The sequence below is a fragment of the Pelophylax lessonae genome (genome assembly GCF_965119305.1).
Source record: "Pelophylax lessonae genome assembly, chromosome: 4".
Taxonomy (NCBI): Eukaryota; Metazoa; Chordata; class Amphibia; order Anura; family Ranidae; genus Pelophylax; species Pelophylax lessonae.
The window spans coordinates 557,934,728-557,962,563 of NC_138771.1; the positions used below are offsets into that span (position 1 = coordinate 557,934,728).

Sequence of the window (27,836 nt, forward strand, 5' to 3'; positions counted from 1 at the left end):
TAGTATCTATCCTTTAGCAACCGCATATCCACTCAACCACCTGAGGGTTAAGTCCTAGCTTTTACAACTTTGTATTAGATCAATATGTGGAACTGTATCAAATGCCTTGCTGATATCAAGATATGCTATGTCCACAGCACCTCCCTGGTCCAAAACATTGGTAATATAGTCAAAAAAATAAATCAGATTAGTCTGACATGATCTGCCCATACAGAGTACAGGGTGTAGGGGTGTGCTATTTACAGAGTGCAGTTCCAGGGGCGTCCTATGCACAGAGTGCAGAGTTTAAGGGTGCACTATGTACAGAGTGCAGGATTTAGGGATGCTCTATGTACAGAGTGCAGGGTTTAGGATGCGCTATGTACAGAGTGCAGGGTTTAGGATGTGCTATATACAGAGTGCAGGGTCCAGAAATGCGTTACGTACAGAGTGCAGGGTTCAGGAGTGAGTTACATACAGTGTGCAGAGTTTAGGATTACGTTACATACAGAGTGCAGAGTTCAGAAATATGCTACTTACAAAATTCAGCGTTAAGGGGTGTGCTGTGTACAAAGTGCAGGGTTTAGGGGGGCTCTATGTATAGTGTGCAACCCCAACACCCCCAAAGCTTCTTCGCATCTCTACCCCTCCTCCATTCTCTCCTACCTGGCTCGGCTCTAGTATCTCCCTGTGTAGGCACCTCTAATACCTCTATGTATAGATGGCTTTACTACCTGTGTATTCGGCTCTAGTACAAGTCCCTGCGTAGACAGCTCGGCCTCACCCTGCAGGGAGATCTTTCTCTCTTTCAGATTTAAGAGATCTGCCCCCGCTGTACCCTGCTGTGAGTGCACTCAGGGATCTGTTAGATCCAGGAGACACTGAGAGCAAAGCTGTCCCTTGTAAACACAGAAGGCTTCTGTGTTTACAACTGGCAAGGGGCAGCGGGAGCAGAGGATGAGAGCCGGAAATGGCAGAATGGAGTCCCGCTACATTCCAGCTGCAAAACTGGGTGCGAGGGCCACATGACAAGACCTGGCAGGCCGGATTTCCATACATGCGTTACACTATTTCACCAAAAAGAATGGACTTTTCCATCCAAAACTAGAATGAAGATCCTATGTGTGGCCATTTATTAAAAGCCTATCCAGCTTATTTATACTGTTCTGATCTATAATTAGGAAATCCCTCTAATGTAAGATCTAATCATGGATGGATTTAAGGCAGATGCTTGTCTTGTTTACTGTCCTAAGTGGTGAGAAGGGGAACATTCCACAGACAATATTAAAGATTTTGTGGCCTGCTAATAAATAAAGAATGTAAACTAAAAAGTATTTTCTTTAGTACCAAGTAGATATAAAATCCTAGGACTAACTTACTAAAGCCCAAACTGCTTTTCATCAAGAATCCTGTTTGTCAGCTGCTTTAATTATTACATGCATTTCCTTTTATGTACTTTAGCGGTGAAAACCTCAATCACAGTCAAAACTTATTTTTTGTTCTGGACAAAGTGGAGAAGAGTTAGACTTTCTATTTTTGTTGCTGTCCTGGAATAGACAGCAACAGAATTGAAAGGGACAGGGATAGACACAGGGAGCTGCAGCTCGGCTCGGGTGCCCCCATAGCAAGCTTCTTGCTGTGGGGGCACTCGATGGGAGGGAGGGGCCAGGAGCAGGAACGAGGGTCCCGAGAAGAGGAGGATCCAGGCTGCCCTGTGCAAAACCAACTGCACAAAGCAGGTAAGTATAACAAGTTTTTTCTTTTTTTTAAACAAGACTTTACAATCACTTTAAAGTTGAAGTTTAGTAATTGCATTTTTTGCATAGTTACATTGGTCCAGCCTTGACCAATGTAAATATGTATGTCCTATACCGGGGTACCATTAAAGTGATCTCCACTAGCTTCTGGGTTCCTTGCAGAGCAGCTGCTCTACTGCATTGTGAACACAGGAGGTTGCTTGCATGCTATGGACACCATTCAGGGAATATTTTGCATTTTCTCAATGAATGCAAAGCGATCTCTGATTGGATGGGGTGGAGAGGCAGGGTGGCAATGTCACAATCTCCACCTCGTCCAATTAGAGAACACTTTGCATTTATTGAGAAAATATAACATGTTCTATAAATGTTGCCTGTGCTGAGCAGGTGACCTCCTCTGTTCAGTAAGCAGCAGGGCAGCTACTCGGCATGGGACCTGGAAGCTAGTAGAGATCACTGCAGTAGCTGTGTCTACTACAGTGATTTCCAGCTTCCACAGGGATCCCATAGGAATGGCACATACAGTACATCCAGTACTTACATTGGTAAAGATGGACCAATGTAACTAAGTAAGAACTCCAACTTTAAGCAAGTAGGCATCTTAATGAATTATTTTTGTTCTGAACAGCAACCAATAACACTCTCACTTTCATTTAGCTATATGGTGACTTACAGTACACATATAAACAAGAACCTGATTGGGATGTAAGATCAGCAATCCTTACTTTAGGCTGTTTTTTGCGTATGGTACTGTGTGATTATGTTTACATAGGAGCAACCCACTGCTATTGCTAAGGCCAAGTCTTAAAGTGGAACCTTAGTCAGAAAATTAAGTACAGTAAAACCTTGGATTGCGAGCATAATTCTTTCCGGAAACATGCTTGTAATCCAAAGCACTCTTATATCAAAGCAAATTTTCCCATAAGAAATAATGGAAACTCAGATCATTCGTTCCACAACCATTTATTCATAAGTCTTTCAGTTTATAGTCTATATACAAAGATTATAGCAATGTGATAGGTTGTGTCATAAAATGTCCATCCACAAATGGCCTCCACAAGGGGATTAGAAGCAAAATCCAGCAGGAGTATAAAAGAGAAGAGAGGTGCCTCTAAGTGTAGCAGTATGGGGACATTTAATGAAGGTTCAATATTTAGAAACTCACATGGTTGATGATTAAAGAGGCACATCTTAGTATGCAGGCATCCGGGGTAAAGCTGTGCACATAGACTATCTTCTGAACCACTGGCTCTCACCGATGTCAGTCTGCAATTGTGATTGGGAAGACTACCCTGCAGTAGATTGATCTGAAAGCGAGACTTTGGAGCGCAGCGTGGAAGGGTGTGATGAAGATTACAGTGCGGAGGATGGTCTATGTGGAAAGCTTTACCCCGGATGCCGGCATACTTAGATGTGCATGTTTTAATCATCAACCATGTGAGCTGCTAAATATTGAACCTTCATTAAATGTAACAATATTGCTACACTTAGAGGCGCCTCTCTTCTCTTTTATACCCAGTTGGGACATGATGGTATGTATATCAAGACATCGCTTGTATATCAAGTCAAATTTTTTTAAACAAATTTGCTTGTCTTGCAAAGCGCTCTCAAACCAAGTTACTCTCAAACCAAGGTTTTACTGTACTTAAAGCGGTGTTCCAGCCTCCCCCTCCATAAATTTAAAGTCAGCAGCTACACATACTGTAGCTTCTGACTTTTAATATTAGGACACTTTCCTGTCCTGGAGTCCAGCAATGTCAGCACTGCAGCTGATGTTTCATCGGTTGTAGGGTGCTGCAGCCACCATTGCCGGTAAGGGAACCCAGAAGTGAAGCCTTGCGGCTTCACGGGCAGGTCCCTACTGTGCATGCGCGAAGTGCGCTGTGCATTAGGATTGGCTCAGTGGCGGGGGAAGGAGGAGGGGGCCAAACTTCCGAAGGGCAGCGTCGCGGCCCCGTCTCCCGGAAGTGGGGAAGGGTACCTGTCAAAAACAGGTACCCTTTCCCCCCTCTCCCCTGAAAGGTGCCAAATGTGGCACTGGAGGGGGGGGGGAAGCAAATGAGTAGAAGTTCCACTTTTGGGGGGAGCTCCGCTTTAAGGATGGCCCTTTTTGCAGGTATAGCTATGTAAAACATTAAAAATAGGGGCCTATACTGCTTAAAATCCAGTAATACACTGTCTCACCTAGCTCTACACATGCCCAGTTGCTGTGTATCTTTAGGCACTGCAGAATTTGTAGAGGCTGATTTGCTGACAGCCTCAAAGCAGAATTTAAGCCGCCTATCCTTTACAGTCAATGAAGCTGCTTCTGTTTGATCTGCAACTGCCACGGTGCTGCACATGTAGCCAGTTATGGCACCAGCCATTTGATGGTTTGACATTTTGGTTGAGGACACAAGTAAATATGAGTTTATGAGTTAGCAATCCTGGCATACCAGAAATATAACTGTTTTTTGAAACTGTTAAATCAATGGGTTTAGTTCCACTTTATGATTTACAGCTGGGGCTCTGGGCTTCAGCAAATTGGCAGCCTCCAGGCAAGAACAAACAGGAGCAATGCTAAAGGCAATTTACAGCACACACTAATTCTGGTAGGAGAATTAATAATGTGGAATGTAAGTTATTTTGTGTAAAAACATTGTTTTTTTTTTTTTTATCAAGTTGCTATAGGTAAAGTTCTGCTTTAAAAAAAACTCCTGTGGATTTTATTGCAATAATGAAAACCTATGAAATAATAAAAATATAAGTTGAATCTTAATAATGCCACTCTGACAGTTGCTTGCAGTTGCAGGACATGTGCCTGCTTGCTAGTTTCCCATGCCTTATGTAATTAAAAAGGACAGGACTTAAGAATAGTGTTTTCACTACTCATATATGCGCACACACGTTGTTTGGATGTAAATAGAATTTTCCATCCTCTCTTTCACATTTGACAATTTCCTTTTTCACTTCAATTTCCTCCAGATCTTATCAGTTTAATCGTGTTAACTGCCTGCTATTTTTGGTGCCTATTATGGCTATTCTTAGCTACTTCTGGAACGTGATACAAAGAAAGGCCCCCCTCAAACTGGGTCTGTCCTTTCCACTGTTCGAACGCATAACGCGTATTACATCTGGGCTAGGCCTCCTTTACATGCATGCTCCATGTTATGACAGCATATGACTTTCAATTTCAACCTTACATTCAGCTTGTCTTGAGATCCAAGTATTCCTGTGATACTGTAAAAGTTCTCCAGGGGTACCATTGTTTATGAAACAAATCATTGCTTTCATTTTTAATGGCAAGTGTTTCTTCCATTTCGTGAATATGTCCTACTTTAACAAGCCAGTCATTAAGTGTGGGTACATTTTTCGAGTTCCATGATAATGGAATTAAGGATTTAGCTGCATTTAGGAGGTGTCGTGTCAACAAATTTTTATATTTTTTGTATGGGTATGAATTTATGTGTAAGAGGCAGCAAGCTGCATCTAGTGTCAACTTTGTCTCGGTGATACGTTTCACCCATTTCTTAATTTCCCTCCAGAATTTCTGTAGTGCTATACAGTCCCACCATAAATGAAGAAAGGTGCCAGGTTCTAGGCCACATCTCCAACAAATTTCTGAAGTATGTTTGGACCATTGATGTAATTTAATTGGAGTGTGGTACCACTGCGTCCTAATCTTGTAGGATGTCTCTTGTAGCTTAGTGCTCAGTGAGCATTTATGGGAAAAATAACATGCTTTCTCCCATTGGGCCGAGGTAAAGGAGCATCCCAAATCTTTTTCCCACAGCGCTTTATATGGGTCCCTGAAATCAGGAGGCATAGCAATTAGTCTTTTATAGGATTGAGATGTTGCTCCCTCAACTCGTTCCCCTTGGATGCAAAGCTCTTCAAAATCAGTCAGTGGTCTGGATGCTGCATCATTGAGCTTCTTACGCGTGATATAATCACGTAGTTGCAAATATGTCCAGAAATTTAAGGGCATACTTGCAGAACATTCTTGTTTTAATTCGTGGAAAGATTTAAGTGTTGTATCACGGAGACAATGTTTAATCCTGATAGGTCCTGACCTATTTTCTTGTTGCGTGGTCAGGGATTGGTTTTTAATACCAGGTTGGAAGTCAGGGTTGTTTAATAAAGGCATGATTGGGCTTGGACTTGGTGATATATTATGTTTAGTCGCAATTTTCTGAAAATTTTTTAAAGTGTTAGCTATTAGGGGATGTGACTTAATTTCCAACGGCATATTGCTGAAGCTTGTCCAGAGGAGATGATGTGGTGGAGTAGTGCTCCATCCCAATTCCATACCCACCCAGTCCTTGCTCCCAGCATGGCAATGCCAGTCCAGAACTCTTGTCAGATGTGTGGCTTGATAGTATCTGTGGAAATCCGGGAGGCCAATCCCTCCGGATAATTTTGATAGGTGTAGGAATTTGAGTCTAATCCGTGGCTTTTTGTTAGCCCAGACAAATGTTCTTTGAAGGTTAGCTAGTTTGCGGAAATAAAAGGCTGGAATCTGGACCGGGAGGGCGTGGAAAACGTAGAGGAGCCTAGGCAGTACCGTCATTTTAATTATTGAGGCTCTACCGAACCATGAGAAGGTCTTAATGTTCCATCTCTTAAGGTCATTAGCAATTTGTTTTATGAGGGGGTTAAGATTTTCTTCAACCAGGTTTTCTAGATTGGGGGTTAGTTTGATGCCCAGATATTTTAGAGCATGCGACTCCCATCTATAGGGGCAATTGTCTCTTGTGAGTTTTAGTGAATCAGGAGAAAGGGTCAAGTTTAGTGCCTCGGATTTACTATGATTGATTTTGAAATTGGACAGAAATCTGTAAAGTTTGAATTGATTGTTCAGGTTAGGAATGGATATATGTGGTTGGGAGATGAAAAATAAGAGGTCATCAGCATAGGCTGATAATTTAAACTTTCTTGTTCCCCTATGGAAACCATGAATGTCTGGTGTCATATTAATGGTTCTAATAAGCGGTTCTAATGTAATTATAAACAGAAGGGGTGAAAGTGGGCAGCCCTGTCTAGTGCCATTTTGTAGTGAAAACGGGGTAGATAGCACATTATTAACCTTTACCCTGGCTGTAGGTTTGGAGTATAGCATTTGGATCCACTGCAGCATATTGGTTCCCAATCCAATATGTCTACAGGTATGCAATAAAAAGTCCCACGCCACCCTATCAAATGCTTTTTCTGCATCTGTTGAGAGCAAAAGTCCTTCAACCGGGGAGCCCTTAATGCTGTGGATCAAATTTAGTGCTTTGGTTATACTGTCTTTTGCCTCCCTACCTTGCATGAATCCCACTTGCTCAGGGCCTATGATGTGATGAAGAAGTGGACCCAATCTTTTTGCCTGTATTTTAGTTAGGATTTTTAAATCAATGTTTAGCAAAGATATGGGTCTATAGCTTGCACATTGTGCAGGGTCCTTATCTGGTTTTGGAATTACTGATATATGGGCTCTGAGAAAGTCATTAGATGGTGTCTGGTTTCGGAGAATGGAATTTAATGCGTTGGTGAGGTACGGGGCAAGTGTGTCGGCATAAAGTTTGAAATATTGGGAACTAAACCCATCTGGACCAGGACTTTTACCGGTTTTTAAGTCTTTGATGGCAGCTAGGGTTTCATTTAGGGAGAAGTCTGTTATTGCAGATTCCGGCAATGAAGGTAAGCCGCTTTTATCAAGGTAATCTATTATTAATTGTTCCCGGGTATCTTCCAATCCCTCTGGTTTATTTTGCGGTGGTATGTGGTAAAGCTTGGAGTAGAAGTGACCAAAGCTGTCGGCCATTTTGTGTGGATCCCGTAATAGTTCGCCCTGCTGTCCTTTAATGTAATGTATGTTGTTGTCAAATTGTGCTTCATTTAAAGCTTTCGCTAGTAATTTGCCTCCTTTGTCCCCGTGTTCATAATAAATAGATCTCTTAAGAAATAAGGATCTCTTTATTTTGGCTTGCAGTATGTCATTGAGATATTTTCTCTGTTGAAGGAGTTCCTGTTCAACCTCTTTAGATATACTAAATTTGTGTTTAGTTTCCAGAGATGAAATTTTATTTACCAGATCGGTAATCAATTTTTCTCTTTCTCTCTTCTGACACGCACCATGTCTAATTAATTCACCTCTAATGACGCTTTTGTGTGCCTCCCATAGAAGCAAAGGAGAAACGTCCTCTGAGGAGTTGTCTTTAAAATAGTTATTCAGAGATTCCTGAATTTTGGTCGAAATGTCCTTTTTGACCAGTAAGGAGGAGTTTAGTCTCCATGTAAACTCTCCCTTGTGATATGAATCCATGTGCAAAGCTATAGACACTGGTGCATGATCAGAAAAAGAAATTATTCCTATTTCAGCTTTATTTAATTTTGGTATATCTCTTTGGGAGATAAAGATATGATCTATGCGTGTGTAACGCTTGTGCGGTGTCGAGTAGAAGGTGTAGTCCTTCATAGAGGGATTAAGCAATCTCCATGCGTCAACTAATGTTAGGGATTTAAGTTGCTCCTTGATTCTCTTTAGAACCCTGTATGGGATGCATGTTGTCCCAGAGGAAGTGTCTTGTAGTGGGTCTAAGGGGACATTGAAATCTCCTCCCAGTATTACACAACCCTGCGCAAACTTCTTCAATTCCTCTGTTATTAAAGTACAGAATGATATGTGCGATTTGTTAGGAAAGTAAACGTTCGCTAACGTTATGGGATTTCCGTTTAGTGTGCCCTTCAGAAAGAGATATCTTCCATCAGGGTCTACCAGTTGCTCAGACAAGCTAAATTTACAGCTTTTATGGAACAGTGTTGTAACCCCTTTAGTCTTAGCGTGGGGATTTGTGGCGTGGTATGCCACAGGAAAAAATTTGTTCTTCAATATAGGGACATGCGAACTTTTAAAATGCGTTTCCTGCGCAGGTATTGACCAAACCTGTTAAAGATAGTTTACATACAAACAAAGTCTGATCCACATAAAACAGGAAAAAAATCTGCGCTAGGTCAAGCAAAAAGAAGGAAAAGGTAAGCAGCCACTTAACAAACTATGATACCAGCTGCAAATTATCAATAAAAATAAGAACCGGCGCTAAATCCTAATTGTGCAATCATGAATAATTATATGGTAAATAATGTGGCATGAAAACAACTAAGCATGCAGTGACTAAATTATGAGCAAAGTATATGTTTGAAAAAAATCAATCATATGAAAGTGATATAATGAAATAAGTGCAAAATCCAGTGTTAGGTGAACATAGAAAAGTCCTTTTAATGAAAAAGTATTTTTTAATATTAAACAAGAGTGTCCATAAAGTGCAACAAAGTGTATAAGTAACGTTAGTGCATGAAATCCACTACCAAGCACTAACACTTAGCATACGCTTCTTACCAGAAATCATAGACCATAAATTATAATGGTCATAAAAGCACAAAATAAAACAGCATCCGAGATAGGTGGTGGCTGCTCAGCAGCAGCTCCAAATGGATCGGGAATAAATAAAATGAACAAGCATAGTGAAGCCTGCTAACATTTAAAGCGGAGTTCCGGGCACAAAATCGATGTTTTTTTTTTGTGCCCGTCCGCTAGTTCTGGATAACCTGAAAAGGAATTGGATAGTTAGGTTTTTTTTTTTTTAAAACTCACCTTGTAATTGTAGATCGTAAATACTCACCTCAGGGTACTTCCTCCCTCGGAGCCGCGGCTCACCCCGTCACTTCCTGCCTCGCGATGATTCCTGGGAGCTGAACGTCATAGCTCCCAGGAATCAATGCGACGGCACCGGCCCCGCACGTCATTTCCGGGCGATGCCGCATTCCCCTGCTAAACAGCTTCTGGGCATGCCCAGAAGCTGTTTAGGAATGCGGCGCCGCACCGGAAGTGACGAGAGGGGCCGGTGCGGCGCATTCTGGGAGAAGAAGACGCAGAAGAAGACGCAGAAGAGGACCGCGCCGGCTTCAGCTGCCCACAAGAGAGATGGAAACGCTGTGGAAGAAATTTTATAAGTAAGTATTTCTTCTAAAAGGTAAGTGCGAACCGGGACAGATCAGAGGCTAGCCATTGTGGAATGTGCTAGCCCTGACTGTCCCGGGGGTATGCTTATTGAAAAATGACATCTGTGCCCGGAACTCCGCTTTAAGTCCTTTCATTTAAAATATATAAAAAGTACCTTTGATGAGTTGTAAACAAGCACAAACAAATAAAAAAACAGCAGACTGTCAGCTCTTGAGAAAAGAACGCAGTGAGTGACGGCCAAGCAAGCGTGATGTCTTCAGTAACAGCCAATACCGGCGCGTTTCGTCATCAGTGATGTCTTCCCAGGTTTGGCCCCTGCCGGGATTGGCTGTTACTGAAGACATCATGCTTGCTTAGCTATCACTCACGGCATTCATTTCTCAATAGCTGACAGTCTGCTGGTTTTTTATTCTTTTGTGTCTGTTTACAACTCAGCGAAGGTACTTTTTATGTATTTTAAATAAAAGGACTAAAATGTTAGCAGACTTCACTATGCTTGTTCATTTTTTTTATTCCCGATCCATTTGGAGCTACTGCTGAGCAGCCACCACCTATCTCGGATGCTGTTTTATTTTGTGCTTTTATGACCGTTATAATTTATGGTCTATGCTATCTGGTAAGAAGTATATGCTAAGCGTTGGGTTGATGCTTGGTGGTGGATTTCATCAATCAATGTTACTTATACACTTTTTTGCACTTTATGGACACTCTTGTTTAATATTGAAAGGACTTTTTTTGTTGAAAGGACTTTTTTATGTTCACCTAACACTGGATTTTGCACTTATTTCATTATATCACTTTCATATGATTGATTTTTTTCAAAGATATATTTTGCTCATAATTTATTCACTGTACGTTTCGTTGGTTTTCAAGCAACATTATTTACCATATGATTATTCATGATTGCAGTATTAGGATTAAGCACTGCTTCTTATGTTTATTAAAGTCCGATCTACATCTAGTTGGCTTATTCTTTACCCATGACACCTGGTATTTCAGGAATATCCTTTTTGGCTTTGTAATGATTACACTTAGAGGAAGGGCGTTGTATCATTACAGTATGTGTTACTAAAAACAACTAATATGAATCTCTTAACCTATTGTGTACCTTGAGGCAGATATAAATGACTATAATATTGAAGGGGACCTTTGTCCTCCCTATCAACTTTATTATTTCACTTCTAACCCCCCTATTCTCAAACAGTCCGACATTCCAGGATTCTCACTTAGAATGGCCATATATTATACAATTTTCTTGTACAGTTTCCCTTTAGATTTACCTAAACCATATAATATGAGGTCAAACCTAAACACTTTCAATTTGTATACAATCAGGCAGGCCTTTGCACTACATAGTTGTAGGTAAATCTAAAGGAAACGGAACAAGAAAATTGTATAATATATGGCCCCTTTTACACAGGCGGACCATTCAGATCCACCTGTCCATTTTTTTGGCGGATCTGAACGGATGCCTCATGTATCTCTATGGGGCATCGGATGTCAGCGGAGACATGTCCGCTGAAATCCGATCCGTCAAATCTGGACAGATGGAAACCCTATTTTCCGTCCGTCCAGCGGATCGGATGAGAACGGACATCAGATTCCCCCATAGAGAACACACAGCGTGGACACAGAGCTGCCATCCGCCTGCTCAGCGGGGCATCAGCGGATCGATCCCCTGCTGAGAAAAACGGAGTCCGCCGATGGACTCCACAGTGTGAAAGGGGCCTTAGGTGAGAATGTTGTTAAAGTTGCCCACAGCCTCCTGAGATAATCAGTTCACGCATCCCAGGAGGACAAAGGGTACGTTACAGACCACTAGACATTATCAGGGGCCAACTGCAAGAACCCAGAAGAGAAAACTGGCTCCCCATTACATAAGTTAAAGCGGAGTTCCACTCATTTTTGTGTTTATTAAAAGTCAGCAGCTACAAAAAGTGTAGCTTTTTGTTCCACTGAGGCCTTCGTAGGTGTCATCAGGGACTCAGCTGCAACACTGGATGAGCTCCACAGCTATCTTTAGTGAGGGCAATGCTAATAAATAGCACTGTCCCACTGCAGTTGGTGTGCATTTGTGAAGTGGACAGGATCTCCGCTGGTTAGGGACAGTGTATTTAGTGCTAGGGAGAGGTTCCTGTCGAGGAGAGACAGAACAGGGATACTGCAACTGGCTTCATTATCTGAGGACTCTATAGAGCTGGGACAAAGATCTTTCTATTGGTCCCCTAAGTGCAGTGCAGGGCTGCTCTGCCTATTAGCCACCACTTCACTCTTTCTCCGGTAACATAAGCATTGTTAAAGTTGTTATATTCTCCGTGTTGTGAGAGACACAGGACTCTGGTCTGGAACAACGGTTGTTTATTCAGGACTCACTGTACAGCATTACAGGACAGCTCTGCATATCAATACATCTCTACATGTGTCTAAAGATGGCCACTCTGCCCCTTGACCCTTGTCATCACTCCTGGGTGGAGCCAGCCTTAAAGTGACAGTACATGTGAAACCCTTCAGGTATAACACCTTCCATCCATACCTAAAAAAAAAAACAAAAAACAAAAAAAAAAAAACAACAAAACGAGAACAGGCATAAAACAGTAACTCATAATTGTCCAATACAGTCCTCCAACTCAGGAGATTTACATGGTTTCTTCCACGTCCGGATGTGAGAACAACTTCCAGGGAAGCTCCGGGGGGAAAATGGCAGCGGATCACTTTCGGCGGGCCCGTCGAAAGTCTCGTAACCGGTCTTGCATTTGAAACCGGTCAGGAGGGCGACAGTGTCGTTGAGGACGGGCACCCAGCGACTCGGGGCTGGAGGAAGCAGGGCTGGCCGGAATGGACACCGGCGGGGCCAAGAGGGGATTCCCTAGCTCAGAGGGTGAGCAGACCTCTGGACCAGGGCTGGAGGGCTCTGTTGGAGCTGAGTTCAAAAGTTCAGAGTCTCCCCAAGCATCAGTCTCAATGCCTCCTGATCCGGTAGGAGCAGATCCTTGAGACACTGGAGGTGCAGCCGATGTCAGGGATTCGGGCAGCTGAGAACGAGAACGCAATTGGTCCACATGCCTTCTGCAAATGGAACCATCTTCCAGGCAGACCCTATACATTTTGGGTCCCAAAGTCTCTGCGACGATAGCAGGAAGCCAACGAGTGTTGGAAGCGCCATAAGATCGGGCCCATACCTTTTGCTGGGCTGTAAACCGGGGAATCTCGTCGTGTTCAACCCTCTTGTCTTGGGACTGCCGTACATGTTCCTGGACCGTTTGAGGGCGGAGCATATCCAAAACAGTCCATGGCTGCCGACCCAAAAGAAGTTCAGCTGGAGTTTTCCCAGTGGTTGCATGTGGTGTGGTTCTGTAAGCAGAAAGGAAGGAGTCCAGCTGCTGGGGTGACAGGGACTGTTGTTTACTTGTAGCCACAGTAGCTTTGAAATAGCGTTTGAAGGTCTGTACAAACCTTTCTGCTTGACCATTTGTAGCCGGGTGGTAAGGTGCGGTCAACTTGTGTTTGATGTTGTGGGCAGTCAGGAAACCCTGAAACTCCTGGCTTGTGAATTGTGCACCGTTGTCTGTGACAATTTCTCTGGGGTATCCAAACGTAGCAGCGAGATGTAACAGTATGGAAATCGTCGCCTTAGTCGTTGGCTGAGTAACAGGAACGACCTCAGGCCACTTTGAATGGGCATCAATAATGATCAAAAAGGTGTGTCCTCTGATCGGGCCTGCAAAGTCCAAGTGTAGGCGAAACCAGGGAACCGTGGGCCAAGTCCAGGGCTGGACGCACCCTCGAGGAGGGTCTCTCGCAGTTTGTGCACATCCAGCACACGCATTCACATATGTTGTGATATCGGAGTCGAGGTTTGGCCACCACACATAGCCTCGGGCCTTTTGTTTCATACGTGTGCCCCCGGGATGACCAGTATGTAGCAATTCCAGAATGTGTCTCCGGAGGGTCTGTGGAACGATCACTCGGTCTCCCCATAAAACACAGTTGCCAGACACAGTTAATTCCAGACGCCTACGGAAGTAAGGCTCATAATCCTGTGTGACAGTTGCAGGCCAACCGTACCGTACCCAGGAGAGTATTGTCTTAAGGAAGGTATCCTTGGCTGTATGGGCTGCTACTTCCCCGGAAGACAGAAAGGACAGGCTAGTGTAACGACAACTCTTGACAGGTGGAGAAGAGTCTGTTAATGTCCTTGTCAGACGGGACATGGCGTCTGCATTAGCGTTGGCATCATGGCTGCGATACTGGATTTTGTAGCTATATGCTCCCAAGAATAGGGCATAGCGTTGAAGACGGGCTGCAGTCGTCTGGGAGATGCCTTTGTCAGGGCTAAAGATCTGAAGGAGTGGTTTATGATCAGTCAGTATGGTGAATTCCCTACCATACAGGTAAAGATGAAACTTCTTAATTGCCCATATGAGCGCCAGAGCCTCTTTGTCAATGTGAGAGTAATTGCTTTCTGCTTTTGTCAAGGACCTGGAGGCGAATGCCACAGGTTTCTCTGACCCATCTGGTAAAACGTGAGATAGTACAGCCCCTAGACCATAGGGTGAGGCATCACAAGCCAAGGTGAGAGGCCTTTGGAGGTCATAGTGCACGAGCATGCGTGACGCCAACAGCTTTCGCTTAGAAACTTCAAAAGCACGTTGGCATGCAGCCGACCAGTTCCATCTGGAGTGTTTCTCCAAAAGCTTGTTTAATGGAAACAAAGTGTGTGCTAGATCCGGCAGGAATTTGTGGTAATAGTTCAGCAAGCCCAGGTATGATCGCAGCTGCTGGACGTTGGTCGGGGCTGGAGCTTTTACTAAAGCATCAACTTTGGCTTCCGTGGTGTGTATACCCTCTGCATCCACAAGGTGGCCACAAAACTCCAATTTAGGTACCATGAATTGGCATTTCGCTAAGTTCACTTTTAGACCCTGCTCTTGGAGTCTGGCCAACACAAGCTCCACGTTACGCTTGTGTTCCTGGTCCGTCAGGCCCGTGATGAGCATGTCATCTAACAGGCACTGTGTGAAAGGAATGTCCGCCAAAATCTCATCCATTTTGCGTTGCCAAATGGCTGGGGCGGAGGCTACCCCAAACACCATCCGATTGTATTCATACAGTCCCTTGTGAGTGTTGATTGTTAGAAACTTGCGGGACGAAGGGTGGACCTCAAACTGTAAATAAGCTTGCCTGAGATCAAGCTTGGTGAACTTTTGACCTCCTGCAAGAGAGGCAAAAATGTCATCTACTCTGGGTAGGGGATACTGGTCTATCTCCAGTTGAGAATTTAGTGCCATGCGGAAATCGCCACAAATGCGTAAGTCCCCATTCGCTTTCTTTACTGGTACAACTGGTGATGCCCACTCGCTGTGCTCTACCTTTGAGATGACACCTTGTTCCTCCAGCCGGCTTAGTTCAGCTTCCACACCTGCTCGGAGTGCGAAAGGTACCGTCCGAGCTTTGAAGAACCTAGGCTGGGCATTGGGTTTCAGCCTGAGTCTCACACAGTCATGCTTTATTTTTCCCAAATGGTTATCAAAGACTTGCGGGAATCGCTGTTTCAGGGACTTCACCCATCCCTCTTCATCCCCTGATGGGATGGTCACGGTGTTGCAGGGGTTAATGGCGATGTCTGGCATGCCAAAGTGAGCAATCCAGTCTCTCCCAAAAAGAGGGGGTCCCCCATGTTCTAGGATATATAATGGCATTCTCTTTGTCTGACCCTTGTAGGATACCTGTACTTTCACGTACCCCAGTGGGTGGAGTATCTGCTTTGAATATGTCTGCAGTTTGATTGGTGTTGGACGGACAGTTGTTCGGATCAGAAGTTTTCTCCATTGTTTCTGGGTGATAACTGAAACTGCTGCTCCTGTGTCTACATCCATCTTGAGTTTCTTTCCTTCCACGGTTACCTCTACAGTCATTGCTGAGGGTGCTGAATGCATATGATGTATGTCCAATCTGTGGAGCACTTCCTCATCCTCTGATTCAGATGACGATGTATATCTTCCCACCATATATGCCTTTGTCCTGGGGTTCAGAGGTTGTTTATTTCGCACCTTCTTACTACGGCAGACTCGTTTCAGATGGCCTGCCTTTCCACAATTATGACAGAGCTGATCCTTAAACCGGCAGACTTTGTGATCATGGTCTGTATTCCCACAACGGTAGCAAGCTGACGTCCTGGTTGGTGAGGTTCTATATTTACAGTTAGCTGCAGTTTGCTTGACTGCTGTTCTGAAAACTTCCTCTTTAACCTCTTCCCTTCTGCTCTGGGGGTTCAAAGCTTCTGTATCTTTCACAGCCATTTCCATCACTGAAGCTATCTCAATTGCCTTTGTAAGGGTAAGGTCTTTCTCTGTTAACAGTCTCTTTTGGCTAGACTCACTATTCAGTCCCATGACAAACTTATCCCTCAGTGCAGTTGGTAAATACTCCCCAAAAGAACAGGTTGATGCTAGTCTGCGAAGGGCGAGCACATAAGCCTTAATATCTTCACCTGGCTGCTGCTGCCGCTGATAGAACCTGAATCTTTCTGCAATCTCTAGTGGTTTAGGCTGGAAGTGATTTCCTAACAGTGTCAGGAGCTCTGCCAAAGTCTTAGTTGCTGGTTTTTCAGGGAAAAGGAGATCCCTAAGAGTGTCATATGTCCTAGCACCAACCACTGTCAGAAACACTGCTACTTGCCTGTCGCCTGGGATGGCATTTGCACAGAAATATTGTTCTAATCTTTCAATCCAAGAAATCCACGTTGTCTGTTCGCCATCAAATTCACTTAATGTCCCGATCAATGACATTTTCCTGCTGGGCTCTGTGGGTGTTTGTATTCCTGACAATCCAGAGTTTTTTTTTCTTCCTTTCCTTTCTCACACGGATAGTAACCTTGTAAATCCCATCCTCGTCGCCACTGTTATATTCTCCGTGTTGTGAGAGACACAGGACTCTGGTCTGGAACAACGGTTGTTTATTCAGGACTCACTGTACAGCATTACAGGACAGCTCTGCATATCAATACATCTCTACATGTGTCTAAAGATGGCCACTCTGCCCCTTGACCCTTGTCATCACTCCTGGGTGGAGCCAGCCTTAAAGTGACAGTACATGTGAAACCCTTCAGGTATAACAAAAGTGACACCTCAAGTGCTGGGACTGTGGTAAAGTACCGCTAACATTGCTGAGAACTGTTGCACCCGAGTCGCCATGTTATCAAGAGTCTGATGCCATATTGCCTTGGGACTGTTAAAGTGGTTGTAAACCTCTGACATAAAATATGAACAAAGAAAATCCCTCTATAGTGTGTACTTGTTCCAATCCAAGGCACTAGGTGTCATTTCTGTCTGCTGCTTCATTTCTCTAGTATCTGCATGAGTCAATTCCGATTTTTCTGACACCAAGAGGTTTACACAGCCTGTGATTGATAGCCTCAGCTCCCTTCCTGTGTGTTGTGTGAAGGGGGGGGGGTGTCCCTTCCCTCCAATCAGCTCTCAGCTCCTCTCACTGAGTGTAACTTTAGCACTTTCTTCCTGAAACTTTCCCAACAATAGTCCCTCCAGTTCACCCCCCCCCCACACACTCTTCTTCTCTGGAGGCACTTCACCTTCACATAGATGTGTGCCCCCCCCTATACACAAACATTGCAAAAGGCCAGAATCCCCCCACCCTGCACACCCCCAGTACTGAATGTTTACTAGTCAATGGGGATCACTCTCCCCTTCCCTGCCAGCCCATTTGCTTTTATTATACTGTGACTATTCCTCACCAGCCACAGTATTCCCCATGTCCATCCCTCTCCAGCCACTTGATCTTCATATATTTACCTCTCCTCCCCCTTCCCTCATGCCAGCACAAATCCTCCTCCTTTTGTATCCCTATACAGTCCAGGATCCCCCACTTCACTCCAGTTCTTCTCTACCTATCCCTCAACTCCTACCCATTCCCCTTTTTACCCCCTCTTCGTTCTGCCGGGCCGGATTGGGGGGTTAGATCAGCAGGTGCCCTTGTCGCCTGCAGTTGGTCGTCCCAGTCTAATGTTTCTCCATCACTAGTATATTGGACCTGTAATCCGAGGAGGATGGGAGTGTAGGAACCATCCTGGTTTAGAACAGGGAGAACTGGATATAGGCAGAGGAGGGTATAGGCCTTTGTTAGGCCTTCCTGGTGTACCAAGATGGCCGTCAACAGAAAGTGTACTGGGTTGGGCAGGAAGTGGAGACATGGGTTTACTAAGAGGAGAACCAGAGAAATACAGAATGGTCCAAGACCTCCGAGCAGTTAATGAAGCCACAGTATTGGAAACCCCTATTGTGCCAGATCCGCATACCTTATTATGAGGTATACTTCCAACGGCTGAGTACTTCACAGTGGTGGATCTGGCAAACGCCTTTTCCAGTGTCCCCCTTGACCCTTGTTGTCAATCCCTTTTTGCCTTCACCCTACACCTGGACTGTTGTGCCTCAAGGAGCCCAAAATTCCCCATCTCAATTTGTCAAGGCAATGACATCCATTTTAGACACATGGATCCAACTCCACCCAGAGGTTCTGCTCCTCCAATATGTAGACAATCTCTTGCTTTGTGCAGACACCCAAGAAGAGGCGTCAACTCGCTCTGAGAGCCTCCTTTGCTACTTGGCCGAACAAGGCTGCAAAGCCTCAAAACACAAGATCCAGTGGTGCAAAGGCACAGTTTTCTTTCTTGGTCACTGCATCTCGGAAGGCACACGACATCTTACCCAAGAACGAGTCACCACAATCAAGGCCATTCCAGTGCCGATGGGTCAGAGATCCCTCCATGCCTTCCTGGGACTGATCTCCTACTACCGTTCCTGGATTCCCAATGCATCCCTACTGATGTGACCCCTGTATGATGCCCTGAAGACCAATCCTTTCCTACTATTCCCAGAAGCCCTCACCAACTTTGAACTTTTGAAAGAAATTCTGTCCATGGTCCCCGCCCTCGGCCTCCCGAACTATGAGAAGCCTTTCAAGCTTGTCTCGAAGAGAGAGGGACATGCCACAGGAGTACTGGCTCGGGCCCATGGCAACAGGCTCAGACCCATTGGGTACTATTCTTGCCGCTTGGACCCCGTGGCTAGGGGTGGCCCTTCCTGTTTAAGCTGTCTTTGCTGTCCATACACTGCTGGACAAAGCTTCAGACCTCTTTTAACACACTCCCTGCTTCTTCTGGCACCGCATGACATTGTTGCCATTCTGAATCAGGTGCAACCCAAACACCTGTCACAAGCAAGACATCTCAGACTTCAATGTGCTCTACTCATCCCGGACAATGTGACCGTCCAAAGGTGTCTCACTCTCAACCTGGCCACACTTCTGCCGTTTTTTGAGGGGGGGGGGGACAAGAAGGAGAAGGTGAAGAAGACCCCTATAATACTCCAGATATGCAGATGAAGGAGGCAAGTACCACACAGGTTATGATGTGACCTCTGAATTTGAAATCCTACAAGCAGGAGCATTACAACCAACTGTATCTGCTCAGGAAGCAGAGCTTCAAACCCTCACTGCAGCATGCAAGATTGCAGAAGGAAAAAGAGTCAACATTTACACAGACTCAAGGTACGCCCTTGGAGTAGCTCATGACTTCGGTATCATCTGGAGGGCTAGAGGGTTCCTGACAGCAGCTGGAACACTGGTGAAACCTGGCCCAGCCATCAAGGATTTAATGGATGCACTATTCCTGCCTGAACAAGTTCTGTCTTGAAGGTTAAAGCACATGGCAGACTGAATTCTCAAGAAGCCAGAGGGAACCACTTGGCGGATATAGCGGCTAAGCAAGCAGCAACAAACCAGCGAAAAATGCCGAAGAGGAGAGTGAATCCCCAGTGCAGATGTCTTTGGCAGTGTATGTGCCATCTGACAGGCTATACCTAGCCTCTATGCAAGGGGCAGCTCACACAGATGAAAGGCTGGAATTATCGATAGAAGGAGTTGGAGATCTGCATCAGATGAAAGGGAACACCCGTTTACAAAAAATATATGTATCCAGCAGTCGTCCAATGGGCGCATGGACCTGGACCTCTCTCTCTAAGAACTTAATGAATTCACTGATCAGCAAATATTACTGGGCCCCAGGAATAACCACCTTAACCAGAAATTACTGCGCCTCATGTGCAGTATGTGCAAAATGCAACCCGGCGAGGACAGAAGAGGCACCGCAGAAACATTTGGGGAAACCCCTATATCCGTTCCAGAGGACACAAATTGATCATATACAGATGCCAAAAAGCGGCCAAAATGAATACGCCCTAGTGGTGGTGGATATGTTCTCTGGTTGGCCAAAAGCCTACGCAGTTACAAATATGACCACCAAGACCACGGCCAAGAAACTACTCAGTGAGATATTATGTAGATTTGGGGTCCCAGAGGTAATAGAGAGCGATCAGGGCCCAGCTTTCACAGCAACCCTTACAAAAGAGATTTAGGCAGCACTGGGAGTTCAGTTGGCTCTACAGACCCCATACCACCCTCAAAGTAGTGGGAAGGAAGAAAGGATGAATGGGACTCTAAAGAACAGGATGGTAAAGATGGCCCAATAGACTAACATGAGTTGGCCAGACAGTTTGCCCGTTGCCCTGTTCAGTGTCAGACCCCCCCCCCTGTCTCCTTATGAAATTTTGTTTGGTTTAGCCCCCAGACTTGGCTGTTACTTCCCACAGCAGTTTTCCCCTACCCCATGGTTCCCAGCCCCTTCCCCATTTTTTCAGGGGTTAAGAAAAAACCCTGAGGTGGAACATCTTATTACTGCTGCTGTTTGTGTGGGCGGGATGTGTACTGTGCCAATCCCTGCTGACCCCCTCTCCTATTCATCCAATGTGAGTGGCACAGTACACATCCCACCCACACAAGCAGCAGCAGTAATAAGATGCTCCACCTCAGGGTTCCTCCCTAAACCCTGCAAAGTGCTGAAAGAGAGCCAGAAACTCTGGAGTGGGAGGTAGAGGGGGAGTTGTCATTCCAGTTGTAGATTTAGCCCAGTGACAGGCTGCTAGAATAGTTAGGATCTGTGACAGCAGCTTCCCTGCGCAGCTCTGCTTGAGGAGACCTCTGTATTATACATTACCGCCCCTATACTGTACCCTCCTGCACCCTGAACTGTACCCTCCTGCCCCCTATACTGTACCTTCCTGCCCCCTGTACTGTGTCTGCTTACCCTCACCCTGTGCTGTGCCCTCCTGCTCCCCTCTGTACTGTACTCTCCTAATCACTGTTCTGTGCCCTCCTGTCCTCCCATACTGTACCTTACAGCCCCTCCCCCCCATACTGTGCACTCCTGCACCCCCCTGTACTGTAACCTCCTAACCACTGTACAGTGCCCTCCTGCCCCCCCCATACTGTACCTTCCTGCCCCCCTCGGTACTGTGCCCTCCTGCTGCCCCCTGTACTGTACCTTCCTAACCACTGTACTATGCCTTCCTGCCCCCCCCCCCTGTACTGTGCCCTCCTACCCCCGTACTGTTCCCCCCTGTACTGTACCCCCTAATCGCTGTATTGTGCCCTCCTGTGCACGGCACCCCCTCTCGCCCATGTACTCTACCCTCCTGTTCCCCCCAGTCATTTTGTAAGTTTTTTTGTGTTTGTGTCCCCTAATAATGATTTTCAAGTATTTTTAGTGAAAATATTGTTTTGATATATATATATATATATATATATATATATATTTTTTTTATTATTTTTAAGCCTACCTGACAGGGCCCCTTGATTTCTAACAGCAGCCCTGGGTATGCCACTGGACACAGCAGAACACATAACTGGTGCCTAATGTTAAACACTGTTGCTATAGCTGGAGGTGGACATTATCCAGACAGCTAGGAACTGTTATGTATGAACCCAGGGGGCGGTTGGTCTCACACATACAGTGCTATTGATCGCCCAGCCATCTGCTGTGTTTGGCACAGGAATTGTAGATAAGAGAAATAATTTCTAACCATGTGCAGAATTACCGCCTGTGAGATAATCGTGTCCGGCTGATTACATTTATATATTGGGCTGCCATTAAGATACAGGAACTAATTGCCAAGGTATTGCCGGAGAACACGGACAGGATATTAAATAATGATAGAAAGGAAGGTGTGGAAAGAAAAGGAATCAATTGCTGCAAATCCTGAAATGTAATTTATGCATTTACGCCATGTACACCTATTGTTTGTTCATAATAGTAGTTTTACATCCTTGAGGAAATTAAAGTGTGGGCCCACTTCATATTATTAATTGCATTTTGGCTAGATTTTTTTTGGCTAGATTTTTTTTTACCATTCAAGGAGCCCAGCTCAAGATCTATCTCTAGAACCCCAGAGAGCTAATAAGCCTTTTTAGAAGGAGAAATTGTTCAAACTCCAGGGGTTTTAAAACATAGCTCAGCCTTTGCTCGTAAGCACATCTACTTGCCCTGTGATTGGCTCCTCTTTCACAGATCAACAAATACAATCGACTAGTGTTGCATTAGTGCTAGGAATAACCTGCAAAACGAGTCCATAGTTCGTAGTCTATTCATAGTAGTGATAGAGAAAGGAAAACAAAATCCTGGACATGCCTTGCTGATCTCAACACCAGCGGGACACCGGAAGCTGAAAACAGATAAAAGAAAGAGAGAAAAAAAAAAGAAAGAGAGAGCACAGGGGCTCCTGATGCAGTTTCTTTTTAATATAGAAGTTAAACCAAAGTAATTTACAAGATCAGGCTTGTGTAATACATTGTACATATTCAGTCACAGTCCTGCTGATGGTAAAGTTTTCTTATGCTGACCCGCTGCATGGACAGTATTTGCCGACAGCTTTGGCTGCAGTGTCACACTAGTTCGCTCAGCTGACAAGCCGCTAAACTTACAGCGAGGATGGTGCACAATCCCAGTCATCCAACAGGCCTGCTCCACACACGGCACAGCATTAAAGAAGATAGGCAGCCAATTGGATGTTAGTATGGTTGCTTTGACAAATGCGTTTCGGAGGGGCAGGGCCTCCTTTTTCAAGTCCCTGGTTTTATTTCCATATTAAAAGGATACTGCAGACTTGGATTCTTGGTGTTCTAGACTTCAGATCTCTTATAAGGGTATTCTGAATGTTTCATTGATAGAGGCCAGTCTTAAAGTTCTGACCAGATGGTATTTGGTCCCCACATGCCTGGCCAGGATGTATAATATGGCTCCCGCAAAATGTTTCTGAAATTGAAAACTGAGAGGCTGTATGCCACATATATGGTGGGAATGTCCCCAACGGAGGGATTTCTGGAATAGGGTGTTTTCAATGCTCCGGAAGCTGACGGGGCTGTCCATTGACCAACAGCCCAGGCCAGTGCTACTTAATAAGTTACTGCCCAGTGGGTCCACCCACTGAAAAGTTTGGTTTACTTTGTTCTGTTAGCGGCTAAGATCACTATAGCAGGAGCATGGAAGACTCGCTCAGTGTCCTTTAGATGGTTGAGACAACATTTTGTGGATTATGATTCAAGAAAAGGTTGCTAGTATTGTTAATGACCAGCAGAATCTCTTTGAAAGAACCTGGGAACCTTGGATGACGTATCTCCATGTACCTCTCGCTCTGACTGTCGACACTGTAAGGTTTCCGGGCTCCTCCCCCTTTGCTTTGTCCCACCCTTTAACCTGGTCCCCCTTCTTTTTCGGGATACTCCCTCTGACTCCCTCTTTTTTTTTCCTTCTTTCTCTTTTCTTCTCTTTCCTTCTCTGTGATAGTTACCTGTGATTTTGTTTGTTTGTTTTTGTAAATCCTGGTGCCTATTGAGTTTGCCTATGCACAATAATATCTGCAAGATGGTGCCATTTCTGACATATACTTCTTGCTAATACAAGCTATGGTTCTGCCATATTATATGTATCCACGTTTCATTTTGGTAGTAAGTTACCCATATTAGGATTATTAGGTTGATACTATGTACTGGATGCTTGTTCTTTTGCTTTGAATACCTATACCTTGTACTACACTGGATGGCACTGCAATGCCAACTTGCTGTTGTTTCTACCTTGCTTTAACCTAAAAATAAAAACCTTTTGAAGGTAAAAAGGATTTTGCACCAGGAGCCCATGCACTCTTTTTTTTATCTGTTCTTTTTTACAGATATTGCTTCTTTGTAGCATGTGGCTTCTTTCTTCAAAAACTCAGGGAAAATAAAAAAAATATTCCTTGCAGTGGGGCTATGCCCACACTGCAAGGGTTAGTTGCTTTTTATGACTAGGTGAACAATAAAACCTTACCTACCCAGCAGCTAGACGGGTTCCTGATGTCACAAAGACCAGAGAAGGCTCCATAGCCCTGCACTGGACTTAAGGACTCCCAGGGAGAGTTCACCGGTGGATCTTGGGGGATCGCTGCCTGCTGGGAGAACAATAGTTCAGGTAAGTAAAACTGTTTCTCCTCTCCCCTAGACAAAACTATGTGGTGGGGTGCAGCCCCACTGCCAGGGATAATTCTCTATTATCATTCAGGCTTTAAGGCAAACACAGGAACTAAAGAGGTGCTGGATTCAGGTTTTCTGAGGGTCACTGTAATTATTACTGGACACACTGGCTCCATTTCGGCAATACCCTACAACACAGCAACTCCGATCAGGAACAGGGAAAGGACCCAGAGAATCCACACAGATACAATCCTATGAGAGCGCCAAGCAAATGTCCAAGAGTTCAATGTTTTAATGAAAAAATTATTTATAGCAGAACAAATCTAACACTTTTTTTCAGGGGCCAAACCTTCTCCCTCGTCATCAGGGATATGAATTTTGAATTTGCATTTGTGGACTCAGGTAAGCAAATACCATATAAATCTGCACTGTGAAGGACAGGTTAAGCCAGTATAAGTTAATGCAGCAAAGCCTTTTCAAGCACCGTTGAAATTCTTAAGCCCTGATTAAGGAAGGCATGTGTTTGCCTTTTGAAATGCGTTGGATTTTTCTGCTAGAATTTTATCATTAAAAACATTGGACTCTTGGACGGGGCTCTCTCATTGGATTGTATGTATGTGGATTCTTCATTAAGGGGCAGGTTCTGCATACATATACTGCATACATCAGTAAGGTTACTCATGCTTTTCCAGCAAGAGTGCCCAAAGGCTTAGATGCAGAAATTTACATGACTGCATGACTTGGGGCACAATTCTGCTTTAGTTTTAAATGCTTTGCAGTGAAAGTCATTGAATCTGCAGCATCTGAAGTGAAGGGAAATAAACGCATTACTGAGCACTGCTATGTACTGATTCAACTGTCAAAGTATGTCCTTTGCCTTTGCCAGTGGGAAGTTGGCATTTTTTATAGTCTGTTGAATTATAATGCATTTATAGGCAAAGTTTTTTTTTTCTTTTTTATATTTAGTACAGGATAGGTATTTCAGGGTGTTTTGCCATTTTTCTGCCATTGGGAAGATTTCCCTTTACTTCCTGTCTTATAAACAGCACAGGCAGTAAAAGGTTATCTATCCAAAAAGAGAACAATTCCTTTTTTTTAATAGATGTCCCATTTAAAGATTCCAGTAACTGTAAAATGTAAGATTTCCCATAATTTTCTGTCCTGTGGCAATGGTTATCAGGGTGGATCTCTTCAACGGGGACACAGAGCGCAATACAGTAAACACCTAGAGAACCATCCAATCCATCCAGAATCATTTTTTACACCCAATGCTGGGGTGCTCTGCTTACAGTGATACCATGTTAGAGCTCAGTTACAAGAAATGGGCAGCACAGTGGTTTCGCAGTTAGCCTTGCTTTACTAGAGTCATTGGTTAAAATTGCAACCTGGACACTAGCTGCATGGAGTTTGCATGTTCTCTCCGAACTTGTTTTTCGACAACACTGGAAAGACATTCTGGAAGGTTAAATGTCTCTTGTTTAAACTGGCTCTGTGAGATAATGACCTTAGATTGTAAGCTCCTTGAGGGCAGGGACTGATCTACACTTCCTTTTGCTGTTCTAGAATTGAAATTAGCCTCGTTTTTACTCAGGTTTTTAGTTATGGATGTAAATTATGTATAACATGTGAACTGAAAGACTGTTCATTGAAGTTTAATGATTCTGTAAATTTATACTCAGGTGTGTGATGATAAATGGAGTGTGGAGTCTCCGCTCGCTCATGTGGTGTGCAGAGAATCTGGCTGTGGGACACCAAACATAACGTGGACACTGAAGTCTGCTCCGCAGGGCTCCTTAGAAGCTCTTCAAGGATTACAGTGCACAGGTATGCTAAAAATTGACATTTTCAATTTGCATCACTAAAAAAATAAAATAAAATAATTTGTTTTTAAAGCACACCTTTGTCCAAACCATGAACCACAAAGTATAGTTATTTGTGTTTAAAGTAAAAAGAGAGAGTTAATAGATATGTGTTTTGAATTTCCATGATTATAACACAATCCATTTTAATTTGCCCTCATTCTACCATGCTGCAGCTGAATTGTACTTCTCATGTGGTCACAGTGCTCTCGATAGTGCCCCCATTAACTGATTCCACTAATGGTGATATTGGACCTCTCCTCTCCTAGTGACAATACAAGAATAGACTGAGCAATGAGAAGTGTGGGGAGGAGAACGTTTGCTGATGTCAACAATCCTGCCATATCCAGATGTGGAAAATGAGAAATTATCTCTATAACCAGTGACGGAACTACTAGGTTTGCAAAGGTCACACTAGAGACTGGGACTTGGCGTTCCGCCGCTGTGGGGGGCCCAAGGACAGCAAAATGGTGCTCGGGTTCAGGTGGGCTCGGAGGCAGGGACAGGCGCGGAGTGACATTTATAGAAAGGAGGAGGATAGCTCAGCACACAGCCCCCACATGAGATGAGAATCCTGCAGAATGCCTGCGGAGCCACACTCCGACTGGCCTGGATGAGACATCTCTCCCTCAGCTCTCCATCACAAGGAGCCCGGCCCCAGCCAAGCCGATGTCTCCATTGCAGTGCCATTTTGTTGAAGTCTGCACATATACACAGAGTGAAGTTTGTCTTCAACAATATGGTGCCCAAAACCACATCTATGGGACAAATGTTACTTGTGCTAGAGACAACAAACTACACTGAATGGGAGGGTGATATGAAGAGGGGGAGTGGGAGTGCTGGGAGGAGAAGAAAAGAGGAGAATGGATCAAAGCCAAGGTCTGACTGAGCCTCCCTTGCAGCTGAGCAATGGAGGAGGTGAGGTCAGCTCCAGACAGGCCACACAGAGTCTAAGGGGGTCACTGTGGCCACCAGAGTCTCCCCTCCATATCATAATACATCAAAGTCTGCAGGATTCCTCCAGTGCAAGGGAGAACTCTGCGGACCCTGATGTTAAGGGGAACTCAGATATAAAAGAGAACCCTGTGGACTCTGATGTAAAGGGGAACTCTGTGGACTTTGATTTAAGGAAGAACTCTGTGGACTGTGATGTAAAGGGGAACTCTGATGAAAAGGGGAACTCTGCAGACCCTAATGTAAGGGAGAACTCTGATGTAAAGGGGGAATGCTGTGGACCACAATGTAAAGGGAGACACTGCGGACCGTGATGTAAGGGTGGGGGTCAGGGGGGCCCTTTATGGTTTCTTGCAATGGGGCTTCAAAGGTTCTAGTTATGCCTTTGTCTGTAACAGAAAAAGTTTAAAGATTAATAATGTTGCCAAGCGTAATTCAATGGTGGAATCCCACTGGGTGCAGCTAATAGAGTGGATAAGCCTGTTAGAGGGGGAGATTGTTTGACTTATTTTTCTTTTAATCCAGTCCAATCCTGTCCAATAAAGAAAAAAGCAGTATATATATATAGTTACTTTAAAATGATATGATGCCTTTAGTTGTTGGGTGGGTGATTTAGGTTTTTACTACCATAGTAAAAGTTGGATACAACATTAAAGATGAATTCCAGGTTTGAGCCAGACCAGTTTAACTATGTAACAATTTCCATACCTGGAATTCAGCTGTAAAGCCCATGGCACACAGGAATGAGTTTCAGCCAATTCAGCAGGAATCAGATGAAATTTGATCTGTGTATGAGCAGCTTTACAATAATAAAACGTAATAACCTTTCTATTGTACAAGCACATTCATTTTACTTTGTGGTTCAATGTTTGGCCACAGGTTCAATCAAAGGAAAACTGGAGTAAGCAAAATTAGCCATAGGTAGAAAATGAAAGATAACCTCTGACTAGT

At 44.3% G+C, this 27,836-nt stretch overlaps 1 protein-coding gene across 1 annotated transcript in view; it reads left to right on the forward strand.

Moving 5' to 3' along the window:
• Window positions 1–27,836, forward strand: part of LOC309554492 (scavenger receptor cysteine-rich type 1 protein M130-like) — a 65,480-nt gene that overhangs the window by 11,206 nt on the left and 26,438 nt on the right. Inside the window, exon 3 of the mRNA XM_082256241.1 lies at window positions 25,752–25,896. Coding sequence (XP_082112367.1) covers window positions 25,752–25,896 — 145 coding nt within the window. The remainder of the gene's footprint in view (window positions 1–25,751; window positions 25,897–27,836) is intronic.